Below are 18950 nucleotides of genomic sequence, written 5' to 3'. Positions count from 1 at the left end.
TTTTTTTTTTTTTTTTTTTTTTTTTTTGTTAACTCAACATATGGTCTTTATGCCCAGTTAATTTTTATTTTCGTCTTAAAATTACTGGCTGATTTATATACCATGACTTTCCAGAAAGTATCTGAAGTGATTAACAATTAAAAAAAAAGAAAAAGCATTTTTAAAAAAAGACCCAAACCAGAAAGTAAGAAATAAAGAAGTGGGGAAAATTAAACAAAACAAACCACCCCTGCTAAAAACAGTTTACGAATACGTTAAGTGAAATTTTAAATGACCTATTTATTTTGCTGGGTCTCTCGCATTTCCTGGATATCATCACTCAGATGTTGTACATATTATCAAGTTCGAGTCAGAGTCAAGGCCAATCAGGTGTCTGCAATTCTTCCACATATCAATGTCTCACTTTTGATGGACACTTCCCCATTTTTCAGCTGTGAAAAAGAGAACAGTATTATGTCTGCTTGGTGAGCACAAAGAGAAAATTAATTCATTGCACATAATCTCTTGGCATCCTTTGGTACAAGCTCTAGTGAATACAAAGTCCTTTATTATAGATAATGAGTTATGACTTACTAGGAAAACAGCCACTCTGCTTATCTATGGCTTTGTGTCGTTCTATGTCCGTACCTACATGTATTTCTAAATATGCTTTCTTAGGACTGTTTTCATTAATTGTTTTTAAAGGGGTGGAGGGGGGTGTGGAAGAAAGTGAAAGGAAAGGATATGGGGCACCTAACATGGAACCCGATACTGGCTGATTTTGATTGGGCACGTTCAAGTCCATGGCAAGGCTATGATAGGTGACTGGTTAAAGGATTCCATTTCAACAGATTTCCACAAGGTAAAAATCTAACCCATTTATCTGTTTTCTTCCCTAACTTTGTGAGCTTGCAGCCTCACTCTTGGCCTAGCAAAGGTCAGAAACCTTCATTTTTGTTAAGGGAAACTGGCTCTTTTCCTCCTCAGGAGCGTGGCAGGCGGTGCCAAACCGACCAGCCCACTTAACATGACATTGGGCTGCAATTCTTTAATGTCATTTAACGCAAACCGTAAAGCTCCCACTCCATCCCACTGAGGCCTCGGAAGGGCTCGAAGACCTGGTTTATGATGTCATTTGAAGTATTCCCTCCTTTAGCAATGACAATAAAAGTTAACTATTAAACGCATGTTTTCACCTTCCCACCATGGTTTCCCTGTGCCACAAAACCGGCAAATTAAATCACTGAGATTCTAGGATCCCTATAGAAATAAAGGCAGATTCCTTACAAATGGCCTGAGCTGTAGAACATCTGGCCTGCCCAGCTGCATTTTCTCTCCGCCGGTTGAGGATGTAACAAAGCTAACTGGCCCCTACTCTTTCCAAATAACAAAAGCTCAGTTATTCCGAGGGGAGCTAAAAGGAGTGGGCCACGGGGGCCATCGCGGCCCCGCCCCAGAGCCCATGATGACTCACTGACACATCCTCGAGTTGTCCCTGCCAGTGAAGGCCTCCTCCTCCAGCCCTGCTGCTTCCTCTATCGAAAGGAATGGAATTAGGAAACATAAGCTGGGCCTGAAAACAAATTGTTGAATCTCTTCTTGACTTCACTTCATCAGGTCTTGGCTTGGTGCTGAGGCCTCTGGAGTTGCTCGTTCATTCTCCTGTTGACTTCTTCTAGGCCTAATCTGTGTGGTGTCCTGGGGGCACAGAGTGATAAGAACAGGCAGAGGTGCCGCCTTCGTGATACTTAAATCCTAGTGGGTAAGGGGATTCAATACAGAAGTAAACTACCAGGTCAATAAACCATTTCAAACGCTCATAACGAGAATGAGAGTGTGCTAGGAAATGGTCAGAGGAGGCCTCTCCGAGGAGGTAGCATTTATCCAAGCCCCGGAATATCAGAAAGGGTCAGCCACATAAAGTCTGGGGAGAGGGAAAGATCATTCTAGGTCATGGGGAACAGCATGGGCCCAGGCCTGAAGCAAAGAAGAGCCTGTCGCCGTGAGGACTGACTGCTGTGGCTACATAAGCGGAAAGTGGCAGCAGGGGAAGCTGGGGAGGGAGGCAGGTCCAGATGCCGAACCAGCATCTCTCTCTGGGAAAGGATCCCCGTCAGCTCTGTCAATGAGATTTTGGCCAGGGAGCTACTGATACAGTCACCCGAACAGTTGAGGTTTTCAACTTGAGCAAGTATTCTCCTTAAGCACTGTTCCCTGGAGGGTGGGTAGCCGGTGGGGTAAATATACCTATGAAGTCTTTTCCTGTCTCAGTGTTGAAGGTTATACCAAATGTTTGCTTCGTAGCAAATGCTGTAAGAGGACACCGTTCAAACAGAATTTTCTGCGATAATGGCAACTTTTTTTTTTAATCTGAGCTGTCCAAAGCAGTAGATGCTGAGCACACAGGGCTACTGAGTACTTGAAAGGTGGCTAGTGCAATTAAGGAACTGAATTTTTTTTTTATCGTATTTTGTTTTAATTAGTTTAAATTTAAAGAGCCATCTGTGGCCTGTGGCTACTGTCTAGGCAGCTCCGGAATCTAGACATACTTAAGGGAGCTTATTTCTCAGGAAGGTACTAACAAAAGGCTTAGGTTAGATCAAAACCTGAGCAACATCTGTGATGGTTCATAGAATCCTTGCAGGGGGAAAAGGTTCAAACAGTTTAGTTCAAGATCTGAAGGAAGGCTACGGCCAGGTAGCCTGAAAAGTAGCCTGAATTTTCTCAATTCTGTACCAGATCCTTACAAACTTTGATCTTGATGGGCCCGCTACACACAGTGTGCGTGACAGGAGACAGTGACTTAGAGAACCTTGCGACTCAGAGTGTGGTCCACGGACCAAGAGCATTACCATCATTTAGAAGCTTGTTATAAATGCAGAATTGCTGGCTCAGCTCCCAACCTGCTGAATCAGAATCTGCCTCTTAACAAGATCTCCGGGGATTCAAAGGCACATTCAACTGTGAGAAGCCGCTGCTGTTGTGGAAAGGCTTTGGAGTTGGGCGGGATCTGGGTTCAAATCTGATTGAGTCTCAGGCCACAATTGTCTCACCTGCGAAAAGGAGGTAATACCACCTACCTCAAAAGGTTATTGCCAAAATTCAGTGAGTTCGTGTATTAAAAAGAAAGGAGCTTGAGGTCTAGTTTATGTTGGATGATTAATCATTCATTCCTTCATTTATTCAACAGGTTATTCCTGACTGCCTGTTTTATTCCAAGCCCACTTCCTAGCCTCTGTTTAAAACCCCCTCCAGGAAAAACGACAACAGTAACAAAAACTCAGGGAAGAAAAACATTTTGTTGGGGATGGGAAGGAAAGAAAATCTTCCTCTCCCACAGTTTTAATACTAGAACATGGACAAAACTTATCTTTATAGGATTCTTGGGTCTTTTGGGATCTTTATTGATTCTCAAAGCCCAGGGGATTTTCTCCACAATCCTCGGACTTTTAACTAAGGATAAGTGTGTAGGGAGGGAAGAATAAGAGAAAGATGTGGGAATTAGGCACATAGTGAAGGTTTGTTGTTGTCTTGCCAAAAAATAAAAAGCATGAGAGCAGTCTTAAAAATTAAGCACAAACTGTGAACCACACACATTTTCTTTTATTAGTTTCCTGAAAAGAGCAGCGGCAGCCGTTCTCACTGGAGGCCCCACTGATAGGACAGGAAATGTAAGGGGTGTTCTTTTCTAGGCCCCAGGCAAAAAGGGTTTCTCACCCGAGCCAGTAGGTGTTACTCTGCTAAAGCCTGCTTGAGTGGGTCTGTTCGATGGCTGGCACATGGCCATCTAGGGGTTTTGTTTCCCAGACCACAGGAGCCCATTTTTCCAAGAGTTCCACTAGCTTTTTGTTTGATAACATCTATTTCTAGCAGCATGTACTCCTTCAACAGCAACTTCGATGAAACGAAGATTTACTGAACACCTACTATTGGGCAGGCCCTCTGCTGGGGATACAGAGATGAATAAGGAACAGTTGCTCCACTCCAGGGGCTCAGACAAAAGTAACTTCCACTGCATTCCTTCAGGTGATGGCTATTATCACCACTGTGTCTTCTTATTGCTGGGTGGGGTGGAAAAAGAGAAAATCTTTTGGCTTCCTTGGCTGCCTCCTTTAAATGCCCACTGACCTCACAGTGCTCTGCCCAGGTCCCAGGGGCTTGAAGGGTTAATTACTTGCTTGCTGTGGCTGGTTCATTGTTCCCCTGTACTTCCCACCCCTCTCCAATTCTATCTCCAATTGTAAAATTTGTTTAGTATACGTTAATAATGTTTTTCTTTTCACAGAGGTAGTGTACATTCATTCTAAAAAAATACAGATAAACAAAATGAAGAAATGTTTTAAAGCCTTCCTCAATCCCACTGCCTAGAGATAACCTGTTTTAATAAAAAGGATCCTTTTAAAAATTATAACAGTAATATAATTTCATATGAAGCACAAAATATAGAGGAGGGCAATCAGGCATAATCCAGTCTTCTGGGGCATGATCATTTTGGAATTTTGTCTTTCCAGTCTCCTTGCAGCTGCTATAAATGATGCCTAACAGCCTGCTAGAGTCATTATCTCCTTGTATACGATGTACACATGCAAACCAGGAAGGGGTACTTTTAGCCACCCTGGTGAATAAGAACATGTATGATTTTATAAAAAAAAACACATTTAGAAGTTTGGTGTAATTAGCTCAATTTCTGCTGCTGTTCACATTTCATCCCTGGGGACAGACTCTGACCCAAGAAAAGTGTCTTTCTTCCATGTCATCTGAAATGGGACATAGAGAAATCTCTACTTTAAGAATGTCCAGGACAAGAATTCCTAGTGAATTCACAGGGAAGAGCGCGTGAATATCATCAAGAGCCTCCCACGTGCCAAGCTCATGTCAGTTACCGCTCACCACAGTTCTGCAAAATAGCTATTATCATGCCTGGTTTACAGATGATGAAAGAAAATTTCAGAGGCTTGCCCGAGATCTTCCAGCCAGTACTCAGCGGGACTAGACCCCAGAGCGGAGAGGCAGTGGGTAGAGAGAATGAAAAGCCTATGCCAGACTGGGGTTCAGAACCCCACTGGTCCCACCCACGGGGACCTCGGGCAAGTTAACAATCTGAGTTTCCCTGAACTGGACTTGAGTGTGACGCCACTAGCCTGAAGGGCGGACCTAAGGAACAGTCCTGAGAATCAAGCATGGAGTCCACTGTAAGGGTGTTGTGGGGGACCCTGTTGGGCAAGTCCCAGTTGTCTTTTATGGGGACATCTGAAAGAAATTCCTGTTTGATTTTAACTCTAAGGACAGGTGACTCCTGAGCAGCTTGTTTGCTATCTTATGGCTTCCAACTTGTCAGGTTTCCCTGTGGCCTTGTTTCCTAGAAAATCTCTGAGCCCAGGTTAAGGCCCACCTCTACGAAGAGTTAGATTAGACACGTTTAGCCTCACTCCTGTTTCGCTCCAGTTTTAATTTCTTTGTTCACTCCCACATTTGCATGATTTTCTTGAATCCTTTGTATTCCTATGAGCTCTTTTACATTCTTTCAGATTTAACCTTCCATTTCCTCTTCTGTGAAGTGGGGGTAGTATTTATTTTAAGGGTATAAGGCACTTAGCACAGTGCCTGGACCATATTAGATGTTCAATAAATGGTGTGTCCTTCATGCTTTTGGAATAAGCCTTTGTCCCTTCATTTAAAATGGGCGCTATTTGCATTCTGAAAGATTTTCCGGTTTACAACAGAGTTCAATACAGAGTTCTTTTAATAATAAACAAATATGTTCAAAGTCGGACTCCATTTTCACTTGCCTTCCAGAGTATCCCTCAGTGAACCTGTCTGTAATTGGCAAAGGGCTGGCCCACCAACTCCTCCTTCCACCTGCTCCACGCCAGTGTGGCTACTTGTGTGCTATTTGCGAAGTCCTTGGGACGGAAGGGACCGCATTCTTCAATGAAAACCATTCCTTCAGCTTCCCTCAGGGATGTTAGGATAGAAAAGATCTGCTGCAGAAAACAGAACTAAAGCACCAAGTTTTACTTCCCCTTAAGAATGGCCTCCCATAACCAGTTCTTCAATTTTCCCTGTGCCTGCAAGGGGCCGTTCAATTCTAGTCCCCCCCGTCTCCTACAATAGGTTTCATTATTTCCACTGATCAACATTTTGAAATTTATCAGAAATCGACAAGTGTATCATTTAGTGATTTCTTAAATTACCGTTTTTATAGTCTAACCATCTCATAAAATTCTTAAGCATCTTGAGGGTTTTAAAGTTTGTCAATTTCCCTTCCCAACCCCTAGCACTTTAAAGGTATCCAATTAAAAAGTAAATTAATGGAATTAGTAATATGTATGGAATAGGTCACCGTGAAGGTCACTGTCTAATAATCTTCAAAAAGACCTGGGCAGGCAGAGCCCAATAATCTACTTAGGGCTGCTTAGAGCAGTTTGTTGGCTCTCTGACACCTGGTTAGTTGAGTGTTGAGAAGTTACTTAGCTGTGCTTCTCTGAGCTTTCTTTTGTCCTCTCTCCTTCCTCCCCTCTTTCCTCTCCCTTTTCTTCTTTTTAAAATGTTTTTTGAATTTTGAATTTTGAATTTTGAAAAATTTTGGGCCACCAGCCTCTGTATCAAGCACCAGGGTACCAACAGGGGCCAAAATGGACAAGGCCCCTATCCTCATGGAGCTTCTAGTTGAGGGGGGATAAGCATTAAGTAAATCACATTCATGAATGGGGATAAGATGACAAATTATCGTAGACACCACGAAAGACTATAGTGAGGTAGGGGATCAGACTCCGTCTGGGGTTAGGAGACAGCTTCTCTCTATTGAGATATGAGGAATGAGTGGAAACTAAGGGAAGAATACAGTTTCAGGCAGCAGAAAGAGCATGTGCAAAGGCCCTGTGGTGCTGGGAGTTGTGGTTCTCTGGGGAAAAAAATGAAAGAAATCTATTGTGGCTAGATCAGAGAGAACAAAGGTGGGGGTAGGGGATGCTTCTCATGAGGTCAGCTAGGACAGAGACACATGCTCTGTAAAGATTTTGACTTTCAGCTTAAAGAGTATGGGAGGAGGCCACTAAAGTGTTCTAAGAATGGGGCATGGAGGAACTGCGTGAGTGACTTACACATCTTAATTTGTCTCTGCAGGAGCAATGCAGTCATACACGTGGTCTCTGACCTATACGGTGACAACGGCGGCAGGGTCCCCAGCGGAAAACTCCCAACAGCTGCCCTGTATGAGGAGTCCCCATGTGCCTTCTTCCTCCGTCGCACACAGGATACCAGTTTATCCGCACAGAGAGGAGCACGGGTAGGTGACCTGCCTGAGATGCCACTGGACTTCTACATTTGGGGTCATTTAGCAGCTGTTTTCTCAAAGGGCAGGAGGAGTGCTGTCCTCTGCAGGCACTCAGCACCACCCTGAGTATAACAGACTCTTGCAGTCCCCACGGGGCCCTGGTAGTGGGCATTAGCAAGCCCATTTCCCAGATGCGGAAACTGAGATGATGGCTCAAGTTCAGTCCCTCGGGGTCACACAGCTGATAGATGCAGGGCCCAGACTGAGCATCTGTCCTGTCACATCCAAAGCCTGTATTCTTCCCTCTCTTCTGCTTCAGAGCCCCAGCAGAAGACCCCCTTCCAGCAGTTTGCCCAGGCAGTAGAGCCTTGTGGTAGGCTTAGGCCTCCTGTGACTGGATTAGAGGAGGGCTTCCCCACCTGAGGGCTGAAGGTCTCTGGACAGCGGCAGTTGTTAAGGAGGCTCAGGGAACCCCCAGGGGTTCTATTGGTGCTTTGTGCCCAAAGAAATAAGTCATCGGTTTTGCCCATTTTTTCCCCAAATCTCTGTTGGGGAAAAAAAATGTTGTTGCTGTGATGAATGAACCACAAATCCATTAAGAAGTGTTACCTGAAGCAGAGGAGCTTCTTGTCATCATGCAGTGTCTTCATCAAAAGACACGAATCCTAGAATGTCTAATGTGCAGTCATCTGAAAACCACGTGACATTAAAAAGGACCCTTATTCTCAAGAAGGCAAGACTCTGCCACACGGGTACTGGGAGGCGTTTCCAGCTGAGCAGCTGTGGGGGACACGGGAGGAGGCCCCCTCAGGTGTCGTCCACATGGTGGCCCAGCAAAACGCAGCAAGACGCCAACCCCGAGGCTGGACGTCGGCCTGGCTGCTGGCTGACCGACTCCAAGATCTGTCCCCAGGGTCAGGTCCCCCTGACCTTTATTTTCTCAGGGGACCTCTTAGAACATCTTTCCACATCTTTAGAACAGACTTTGAAAATGGTTTCAGGAAGCCTTTTGATTCTGGGGCAATGGCAGAAGAAACACCCATGTGGTCTTCGGTCCGTGTTTTTGCTGAGAAGATGTTATTAAGAAGAACAGTGATAAGAATATCCTGTATTTCATAGGACTTTTATCTTATAGAGGGTTTTCACATATCTGACCCTCAGGATAACCAGGTTCAGCATTTTTACACAAGTGAGAAACAAGACTATGGGTTGCCCAAGGGTCGCACAGCTAAAAAGGGGCGGAGGCAGGTTCTCTGGCACCTGAGTGAGCGGCCCATGATGCATCCCCCATGGGGCAAGCTCACATACAACACCCTGCCCCACTGCGGGCAAGCAAAGGCCTGGACGATACGAAACATAAATCCCCAAGTAATTTCTTCTTTCTTTCCTATTTGACTTCAGGCTATAATATGGGGCTTTCCAACAGAACAGGAGTAGAAATTTCCGTCCCTAATTATGTTTTGCTCTGGGCTGGCTTTCATTCCCTGAGCGCACTCCGAGTGGTAAGGGAGGTGTGCCGAGGAGAGAAGGAAAATCAGCCTGGGAGTTTAAACTCACAACAGGGGGCGATGGTAAGAACCAAAAAGAAGGAGAAAAATGGAAAAGAAGAAAGAAGAACAAAAAGGAAAGAAAAAAAGATGAGGTTGATTTTTGGAGGCATGAAAGTGATCCGCCATCCCCATCCTGACTCCCACTCTTCACTGTGTTTCCTGCGTTTCAGATACACGGGAAGCTACAACTATGGGAGCTATGGCAGCCAGCATCCTCCCCCCATGCAGAGCCAGTACCCGGCCCTCCCCCACGACACGGCCATCTCTGGCCCGCTGCACTACGCCCCTTACCACAGGAGCTCCGCACAGGTGAGTCCACGGTCCTGCTTGCTGGCCCGCCCAGGCCTCGAGGCACTTGGTGGCAGGTCTAGTCAATTTAACACAGTTAATAGGTACCTTCTGTATACCACATGTGTCTGTCACCAAGGAGAGGGGAGGATCCTTTCCTCAGGGTCACGTCCACCTTTTGGTGGCTGCCCACTGAAGTGGGTGCTCGGCCACTGTTCAGGCTCCACTCCCTCTTGCCACGTGGGTGCACACCACCTGTCTTTGGTTCCATCCTCTCTAATCCCAGGATCCAGTCAGCCACCGTGTCTGCTGCCCTGTCTCAGGCAGCCGCCCACACACAGGATCTCTGTCAGCCATCTTGCTGGTGTCGGCCCTCATCGAGTCCTGTCAGGACTGTCACCTGGCAGCATTCTAACTGGTCTCTGGGTCTCATGTCTTTTCCTTTCCAGTCTGATCCACACACACACCCTCACCAGAAGAATGTTCCTGAAATGAACCCTTTATCAGATTATTCTCAAGCCACACACTTCCTTTGGCTCTTCGCTCGTCTAACAAACCAAACCAACCCTCTGTGGCCTGTGGTGAATGCAACTTGTGGTTGCACCTCTAACACCAGTGTTGGGCCCTCTGCTTGTCTAAGACACTGCTCTGGCTTCAGAGGCGGCTGGTCTCCAGTTCTGTTCAATTCTACGTCCTTAACAGCTATGCACCCCGCACTGTCCTTGCCTCAGCTCGGGGCTAAGCTAGATGGTGACAAAATCCTCCCACCGGTCTCTGGGTCACTGAACCTGCCCCCTCTCTGGTCCATCCTCTAGACTGCAGCTGGAGGAGTCTTTTGGAAAAAACCCGACGGGCCATTAATACTCTTTTCTTGTCATCGCATTCAGAGTCACGTTCAGTTCTCTTGTCTCTTATGACATGTTACCTTATAACGTGTCTTGGCATATCTCTTATGACTTGTTACCATCTGGCTTTTGCCTGCTCTGTGGCTGACCAGCCACCCCACTCCCATTTCCTCCAGCCATGCCAACCCCTGTGCGGTTCACAGATGCTCCTCTCCCAGGGTAGGACTTTCTTTCTCCAGACTTTTGCGTGTTGTTCAGGAGCCGCACTTGTCTCTGCAGCACCTCCTGTCACCAGCCCTTCCTTCCTCCAGGACCTATGAGGTCCCACTGCTCTAGACTCACATAGCGCCTCTGTCGGCAACCCTCCTCACACTCTGTTATCATCACTGACTTCTCTGACTCCTGCAGGAGACCCCAGAGCAACTCAAAGGCCAAAAAATAAGTCTAGTGTCCTTGGGTCACAGGCCCTGGCACCTGTCGAGAGCCACAGCTACCTCTGACTGAACACTTGTCATGGGCTGGGCACCATCCTGAGCACTTTACACATCGTCACGGTAATTTGTGCAGAACCTCCTGCCTGAGGATCTGAACCCAGGCAGTGTGACCCCGTGTGTCTAAGCTCCTACACGTGGCCCTCTGCCCCCTCTCCTGTGCCGGCATTCACTAAGAGTTTCTGGAACCAGTGAGACAGGAAGTGAGGCAACACAAGCAACGGGAGTGCAGAGGACCCTCACTCCATGCTGCTGGGGGGCTCGCAGCCAGGCAGGCAGGATGGGAGCGCTGCTTGAGGCGGGGAGTACTCAGGATAAACTGGAAAGGGGCCCAGTACAGGCAGGGAGCTCTGCTGCGGAGCGCTTGTGGGAGTCTAGAAGAGAGATGGCAGGACCCGAGCGAGGGCGGAGGCCGGGATTGCATCAGCTGCTAGCCCGAGGACCAGCCTCAGAGGGGAGGCACTGAGGAGCCTGTATCCACAATACATGGGCGCTCAGGGCAAACAGGTCTCTGTTTTGATTTCCATCTGCAGTACCAAGGGAAGCCCCAGTATAATCCCCAAACAAGCCAAGAAGTTGATTCCACTAAACCATCACCCGGGGCATTCATTATAGGTCTCCCAACTGCGTCATGCAGAGAAGCTGGCTCCTGAGGTCCTGCTTCCCTTGGGAGCAGAGTCTGTGCTCCTCACTGTGATCTGCAAAATACCTCCGAGCTGCTCTGAGGCCGGCTCACACTGAACAGAAGCAGCTCACGTGGGCCTTTACTCACTCACTCATTCATTCATTCATTCCTCAAATGACTGTGGGATGCTTGCTGTGTGGCAAGCGGGTGCCAGTCCCTGATCAGACAGTGGAGAAAGGGACAGAAGCGCACCTGCCCTTGGAGAGCTCAGGCTCCAGTAGGAGACAGTCATCTAAGCAGCAGTGGCCAGATCAAGCTCAAGTCCTAAGCCGCAGTGCCCGTCATTGTCCTCCCTCTTTCTTCCCTCCCTCATCCTTACTCGTGAAATTTTAGGGGTGATATCTTTAAAGCCATGGCCATAAAGAGAAACCAGGGTCTCCTAAAGGCCCGTGTGGCCCCTGGTGATCAAAGATAGGTCTGCAGCCTCCACTCTGGAAGCCACAGAAGTCCCGGAACGGAACACTATCATTTAATAGCAGCTCTTAATCAAAGGACCAAGGACTAATTGAAAGCCCATGGAGGAGCCCTTTGAATCCAGATGAGGGGTGAGAGGTGACAGGGTTGGGCAGCACCATGCCCTCCGCCCCTCTGACAAGGCCTTTTGACAACCTCTGACCCCCACCCCACACTCACACTCTGTGCTGGAAGGGTTATGCCTTAGCCTCCATTTGTTAAGTGGGGTGAGAAGTTAATTATATCACCTCTCTACCCGGGTTGATTGGGGGGGGTGTGGCCAGTACAACACAAAGAATCCTTTGTTTTTTCATTAACATATATGCATCAAGCCCTGTTTTAGACACTTGCAAATACACAGACTCACTTAATTCTCATAGCAACCTGGGGAAGAAGGCATTTTTCTCCAGTTTCTAAAGATGAGGAGATGGCCTCATAAGGTAATTTGCCCCAGCTTATGCATCCAGTAAGTAGCAAAGCAGACTCAAATGCAAATTCTTCAGCTCTGAACCCCAAGCCCAGGGCCATGCACACTACCCCCAATGTGTTTTTGGAGGGTAGATGCGAATTCAAGAAGTTACTACAACTATTCCCAGTCAGTTTCAAGGGACCAAAGAGAAGAATCCCATACCCTAGACTCCCTCTTTCTTTCTTCCTGTGGTACTCTGGTTTAACCTTGAGCATAGAGGGGAAAACCCACTGCAGGGCTGATTAGTACCTAAGTACTGAATATCACACTTCATTATATCAGACTCACTGGGGAAAAGATCAGTCTGAACTGGAGAAAAACCACAATTATAGAACACGGTTAAAGAACGCAGGTGGTCATCAGCACTAGAGTAACTGAAACCAATCTTGGCAAATGAACGCCCGTCTTCAGGACGAATGCAGTGTGTCCGGGAAGTGCCGCCATCCTGCGTCCCAGCCCCAGCGGGTGTATGCTCGGAATAATCAGAACCCACTTCTTTTTTGTTGTTGTTGTTGTTTTTTAAATATTTTATTTATTTATTTGACAGACAGAGATCACAAGTAGGCAGAGAGACAGACAGAGAGAGGGGGGAAGCAGGCTTCCCGCTGAGCAGAGAGCCCGACGCAGGGCTCGATCCCAGGATCCCGGGATCACGACCTGAGCAGAAGGCAGAGGCTTTAACCCACTGAGCCCCCCGGGCACCCCCCCCCATTTGGTTTTCGAACTGGAGTATGTGTGTGCCCTTATCTGTACTAGTTATTTGCACAACACACGCTTTCCTCTTGGGTAATAACAAACATAGACCTCCAGTCCTGCTTGAATTCTCATAGTTTCTGAATTAGTGAGTCCCGATGAAGGAGGTTTCACACTGTAAGGCTTGAACGATTTCAGAAAAACACCCTTCTTGTGACTAGCGACTATGCCATACTTGTTCACATCCAACTAAGTGAACGAGGGATGGTCTTGGTTGCCTCTTCCCAGGTGCCCCATTCCCATGCCCAACCAAACAGGGAAAACCAACCAGACCAAATCTGTGGCTGCAAAAGATTTCTGAGCCTCATTCAACACACATTTGTGGAACTTCTGCCCCCCCTCAGCGGCGATGAATGTGCACTGGGCCCTGAAGCCCAAAAGCCATTTGATCAACTAGAAGCTGGAGGGCTAGAAATTCCCCTAGCGTGGACTAGAAAGCTGTGCTTTAGCCCTCATCTGCATGGTCAAGGCCAGGCCTTGCCAGCCAATCCCACAGCTCTCACAGAATCTCCAGTGGCCCCGCCCTGCCCAGGGCCATTCTGCTTAGGGCGTTCCCCTGAGCCAAAGGGGAGAAAAGTCAATCAGCCAGGGTAGTGGAAGATCTCTGACTGCAGAGCCAGCATCCTGGGTTCAAATCCCAGCTCTGCCTCTAATCAATTCCCTTATCTGAAAAATGGGGAGGATCGTAGTACATACTTATCAGGGTTGTGAGGGTTAAGTGAGTTGATAAAGATTGGAACAGGGCCTGGCTCATGGGTAACACTATTTGTGTAGATCATCTTTCGTGACACCAACTGTGTAATTGAAGAATATCTATTTCTTTCGCTCTACTAGCTCTACGGAGACAGGGACCATATCTTTTCTTCCCGGCTATTATATCCCCAGGGCTCAGAATAGATGTGGCTTTTAGCAGGTGTTCAGTTAAGTATCTGTCCATGAAACAAAATGAATGAATGGCTCCTCACTCTGGTACTAAGTTGCTCTGTGACCTCAAGCAGATCGTGTCCCCTTTCTTGACCTCAGTTCCTGCATCTGTGGAAGGAGAGGTAGGACCAGATGGTCTGTCACTAAGGCTCTTCTATCATTAACAGATCATGATCCTATGATGCAAAGAAGAATACTAGTAACAGCTAACACATTTTGAAAACTTACTATGTGGGAGTTCTAAGTGTTTCATGTGTATTAACTCATTTAATCCAGACCCTAAAAGCTCAGCGGATGTGGCTTGTCTGGCCAAGATTTGGGGGGGGCGGGGGGAGCTACATCCTCTTCCAGAAGAGGCTAAGAGGAAGCCTGCCCAGGGGCAGGCCCACTGGCAGAAACTCGGTGCGGTGTGAGAGCCGCCTTTCATAGGAAAACAGTTTGTGCTTCTGACTAGGCCACCTTTCACCCCTTGCTCAAGGAGCAGCCCATTTGCTGAGGGTCCGGGATAAAGGGCTCATTCTTCCCTCTTCATGTGCAGGACCATCGAGTCAGCCTTGGGGTGGGGACTTGTTTCTCAAAATAGAACTTCCTAATGTGATTCCAGAGAGGCCCAGAATCAATCACAGCTGGGATGGCCACCTGACAGAAAGTCGGACTCCTGATGCACGCGCACATGCACGCACATGTGCCCACAAGCCCCCCTCGCACCCCTCTCTCACCGGGCGGGGACTGGGGACTTCTCCCCAGCTTAACATCAGTGACCACAGCGTGTAATTTAAGCCAGCAAATGGTAACTTCCTGTTATGGGCCCTCAACAAAAAGCTCCTTTATTCTGGGCAGAGCTCTCTGGACCCCAGGGTTTGTGCCCAGCATGCTTGAGGACCCCGAACGAAACCGGATGTAAAGTGTGAAAGGTGAGGCGGGTGCCACAGGCCGGCCTCAGCCGCTCCCGCCAGACTGAATAGAAGCTTCATTGGTGGCTTTAATCACCAGGCTGAGGCAGCGGGCACTTCAGCCTCTCATCTTTCAATGGTCTCTTCACCACGGGGAAAACGAGTCACTGACTCATTTGCAATTAGCTGACCTAACGGGACAGATTTTTCCATGCTGGATTCTGTGGTAACAGGATTTTATTGTCCCATTAGAGATATTTTGAGCCAGTCTCATTTCCAGGCAATTACGCTTTTGAGCCTGTGACACCACCCCTGGGCACAGCTGCATCTAGGGTCCTGGATTAGGCACAAAAGCCACACTCTCTTGGGTTCTATGGGAAAGAGGCTCCATAAGTCCATATGGCGACATTTTACCTACACAGGCCAAGCCAAGGCAGGTTCTGTCAGAATGAGCAGGAAGAGGTCTGGTCAGCGCTCTAAGACCCCAGGGGGTCTTAGAGGAGGGGGCTTAAAGCAAGAGGGACAGAGACATTAAGGTATAATGGGGCGTGTTCCAAAACAGGCATGTCTTCCTCTCTCACGTGATTCAGTCATGGCTGGTTATGCCTAGTTTGTGCCACAGCGATGTGGGGGGACACGCTACCCCAGCCCTGGGTTTCCGTGCTAGCCTCACGTTAGCCTGCCGGTGGCTGTGGGCAGGGTGCTTCACCTCCTGGGTCCTGGGGCTCTCATGTGCATACACGGCCTGGAGTATGTGATCCCTGAGCTGCTTTCTAGTGGTAACACCCTGGTGTTCGGTTGCCAGATAGCTGCTGGGATGCCCGGCATCATTCCAGATATTGGGAATATGGTAGTGAACATGGCGAAGCCCAGCCAGGAGTTTATGAATAGAAAGCAGTGGAAAGAGACAGCTAACAAGCAGGATGGTAAGGGCCTGACCTGAGAGGCAGAGCGTGGAGCATTTAGCATCCTGAGATAGGATGTCCAGAAAAGTCTCTGAGGAGATGATGTTTGTGCTGAGATCTGAAGGAGGTTCAAAAGGCAGGTGATGCAAGGAGCCTGGGGCTAGGGCTGGAAACAAGTTCTAGGCAGCGGGAACAGGTAGGACCAAATTCCCTGAGAGGGGAACCAGCCTAGCATGCCACAGATGGGAGAGGGGGCCTCTGGGCCAGGGAGAGCACCATGAGCCAAGGTGACATGCATGTAGGGAGCTTACTTAGGAGACTATCAGGAGGGGGAAGCAATCTTTTGGGGAAAATGCAAGACTGTTTTGTAATAATATTAACATTACCTGTGTGATACCTGGGATCTTGTTTTCTTGGGCAAGGTCAAGTACCACTATGATCTCAGGCCTGAGGCTTCACCATGGCTGCCACACACACAGGACCATGTAGATTCTTGTACTGGGCACAGGAGTGCACTCAAGGGTTTCTGATCCAATTCGGGGATATGAAAGCCTTGGTATGCGTTCAGAGCCCTGGGTGCTTCTCCCTTGACTTCCCAGACCCCATCTCCACTCTTCTCCCTCTCTCTGACCTGTTCTTGGGCTGGGAAGTGGCTGCAGTTTCAATACAAGGCATGCTTTCCCATATAAAGAAACCCTTCTTACCAGGAGTTGGAGCCGTCTCTCTTGATCCCTGAGTAACTGTTTCTCTCTGCATGCTTTGGGCCTAACAACCTGCCCCTGCCTTCCTCAGGCTCCCACTCAAAGCAGCAGAATGGTTCCGTGTGGCCCCCTTGACTAAAGGGAGCAGCCACTGTTGTCAGAATCCCTTCTCAAGGCTGTCTCGGCTTCAGCCTGTCTGTCTCCCTCCTACCTAATCCCTCGGGGCTCCACTCTCCAACTGTCAGGGAAGACAGATGGGGAGCAGAAGAATTCATACTTACTCTCTCTCCCCTATTCGCTGCCTTTGCCATCCTTGTTGACTGCCTCCCATCCTTGCTGGGGTGGCCCTTCTGTAGCCCAGGGAGGAAGTCTGGGTGTGAACCTGCCGGCAACTTGGAGCTCTCGAAGGGAGCCTGAAGCGCCAGGAGTTCCTCCCCTCTAAAAGGGGCTTATTTGCATAGCTGTCTTGGAAACAGAAAAGAATGTGGAAGAAGCACTTCTCTTATTCCCAGTTCTTTCTAGAGCTACTTCCCCTCTTCTGCCCTCCACAAAAGCACCCCTCCCATCCCCTCTCCATTGGCTTATCTCGACTCCTTCCTCCACATTCACACCAAGCCCGACAATTCACCATTTCCTACTTTGTGCCTCTTTCAGGACTTCAGTGAATGTGAACCAAAAAGAGAGATGTTCTCTAAATGATAGACACTAATAATAACCTTTGAAGCTGTTGGCTTGCTTCCTCTCCAAAAGCCTGCTTTTAGGCTGCAGTTCATAATTGAATTCAACTGTAAAATGCTATTTTTAATAATGTCACTGTGTTTTACTTGGTGGTAGTATTCTCTTGGGTTGATGAAATGAGACCTGTCACATCTCCCTAATGGTAAAATTCACAGCCATACCTCCATATGTCCGTATCTGTTTGGACATGCTGTTACTTGTACACACACACACACACACACACACACACACACACACCCCTCTACCTGTACTCCAGTGGGGCTCTTCCTTCTTTTGGATTTGACTTCCCCAAATATTCTAGATTCCAAGCACAAAATCAGTACTCTTACTTGAGTGAACACCAACTGTAGATATGAAATCCTTTGCATTTCTCCTGTTGGTTCCTTCCTAGACGAAGGTTCCATCTTTCAGAAGTTCACTGATTTCCTTCCTATCAACTTTCATTAATAGCATCTTAAGAAATTAACTTAAACTGTGAGCATGACCAATATTGTGTATATGCAACTTGCAAGCTAAGTTTAACTTTGTGGAATTTCTTTCCCCTCAACAAGTACCCTTTCAATAGCCCTACTTCCCGGATGGAACCCTGTTTGATGAGCAGTACTCCCAGACTGCATCCCACCCCAGTCACCCCCCGATGGCCAGAGGTGCCCACAGCCAACACGTGCTACACAAGCCCGTCTGTGCATTCCACGAGGTATGGAAACTCTAGTGACATGTACACACCCCTGACCACGCGCAGGAATTCTGAGTACGAGCACATGCAACACTTTCCTGGCTTTGCTTACATCAACGGAGAGGCCTCCACAGGATGGGCTAAATGACTGCTATTGCAGGAATCCATATTTAATATTAATAATAATTATTAATAATAATAAACCCAACAACCCACCCCCAGAAGACGTTATCTCTATACATCATAACTCATGGACTACTCCTAGGTGTCCATTTCCCTAATGAACGTGAGTCTGGGATTCAGTGTGGAATGAATCAACTTTAGTTCAGAAACAGGACTCACTGAAAGTCCTTCTTGAGATTGGGTTCCTGTAGCCAAGCCAGACTTGACTGTTTCTATAGAGCACTATTTTGGGCAGGCCAATCTGTGCCTTTTCCCTCTGTTCCATGACTTTGCTTTGTGTCGGCAAACACTCCCCATAAGCTACTTATTTTCCTGTTGACAAAAGCTCATTAGTCTTGATGGATACTAGAGACAGAGTCTGGTTTGTGTTCTTGGATGGGCACATAATTTACCAAGAGCATTCACCTTGCCGTCTGTCAGTCATCTTACTGTACAACGAACAGCCGTCAGGTATGTTCTACGCCTCCCTTCTTCCTGGTGGTGCCATCACTGCTTCCGGGAGCACCAGAGCAAAACGCTGGTGTCTGGAAAACTCTAGAGTCCCTGTTACTACACCCATGTCTTTCCCAGTACCTGCATTGTCTTGGAATGTAAGCACTGTCTAGAGGGAAGGAAGAGGCCTGTTCTGTATGCCTTAAGTTGATTGAGGTTGGTAGAGGACCGGGTCTTCTACATACAAGTATTTGTCCTAAGTTTGCACAATGGCTAGTGTCAGCAAAAGGCAGGAGAGGGGTTTTTAAAATTCTGTGAGAATGTGGGTTTATGGTATTGAGTATAACACTCAGCTCTGCTGTATTAACTTTGTGAAACCAGATGGACCAAACGTTCACTTACCAAGCACCAAGTGTGAAAACGACTTTCATGGTTCCTTCATAAGACCATAATAATTTCCGACACTTTGATAGAAAAAAAAAATTCAAAGCTGTGCCTTTGAGCCTATACTATACTGTGTATGTGTGGAAATAAGAAAATGTATTGTACTTTTGGAAAATTTTTTCGTAGGCATTTTTCTGTCAGATTTGTAGCAATTTGTGAGGTTTGTTAGAGATTAACATAGGTTTTCTTTCTGTATTATAAAATGCACCAAGCAATTATGGTGGACCTATTACCCTATGGGTAAGAAATAAATGGAAATATGACA

At 47.4% G+C, this 18950-nt stretch overlaps 1 protein-coding gene across 2 annotated transcripts in view; it reads left to right on the top strand.

Moving 5' to 3' along the window:
- LOC111157597 (regulatory factor X4) overlaps positions 1–17891 on the top strand; it is a 140726-nt gene extending 122835 nt beyond the window's left edge. For both annotated transcript variants that reach the window (XM_022519144.1, XM_022519145.1), the window contains 3 exons: positions 7105–7267; positions 8976–9114; positions 17502–17891. In XM_022519144.1, the coding sequence (XP_022374852.1) occupies positions 7105–7267; positions 8976–9114; positions 17502–17774 (575 nt within the window). In that variant the 3' untranslated portion in view covers positions 17775–17891. The remainder of the gene's footprint in view (positions 1–7104; positions 7268–8975; positions 9115–17501) is intronic.
- The last annotated feature ends 1059 nt before the right edge of the window (positions 17892–18950 follow it).

This window comes from Enhydra lutris, unplaced genomic scaffold, assembly GCF_002288905.1.
Source record: "Enhydra lutris kenyoni isolate GAN:26980312 unplaced genomic scaffold, ASM228890v2 scaffoldscaffold55, whole genome shotgun sequence".
Classification (NCBI taxonomy): domain Eukaryota; kingdom Metazoa; phylum Chordata; class Mammalia; order Carnivora; family Mustelidae; genus Enhydra; species Enhydra lutris.
This window is presented reverse-complemented; position numbering and strand designations above follow the sequence as displayed.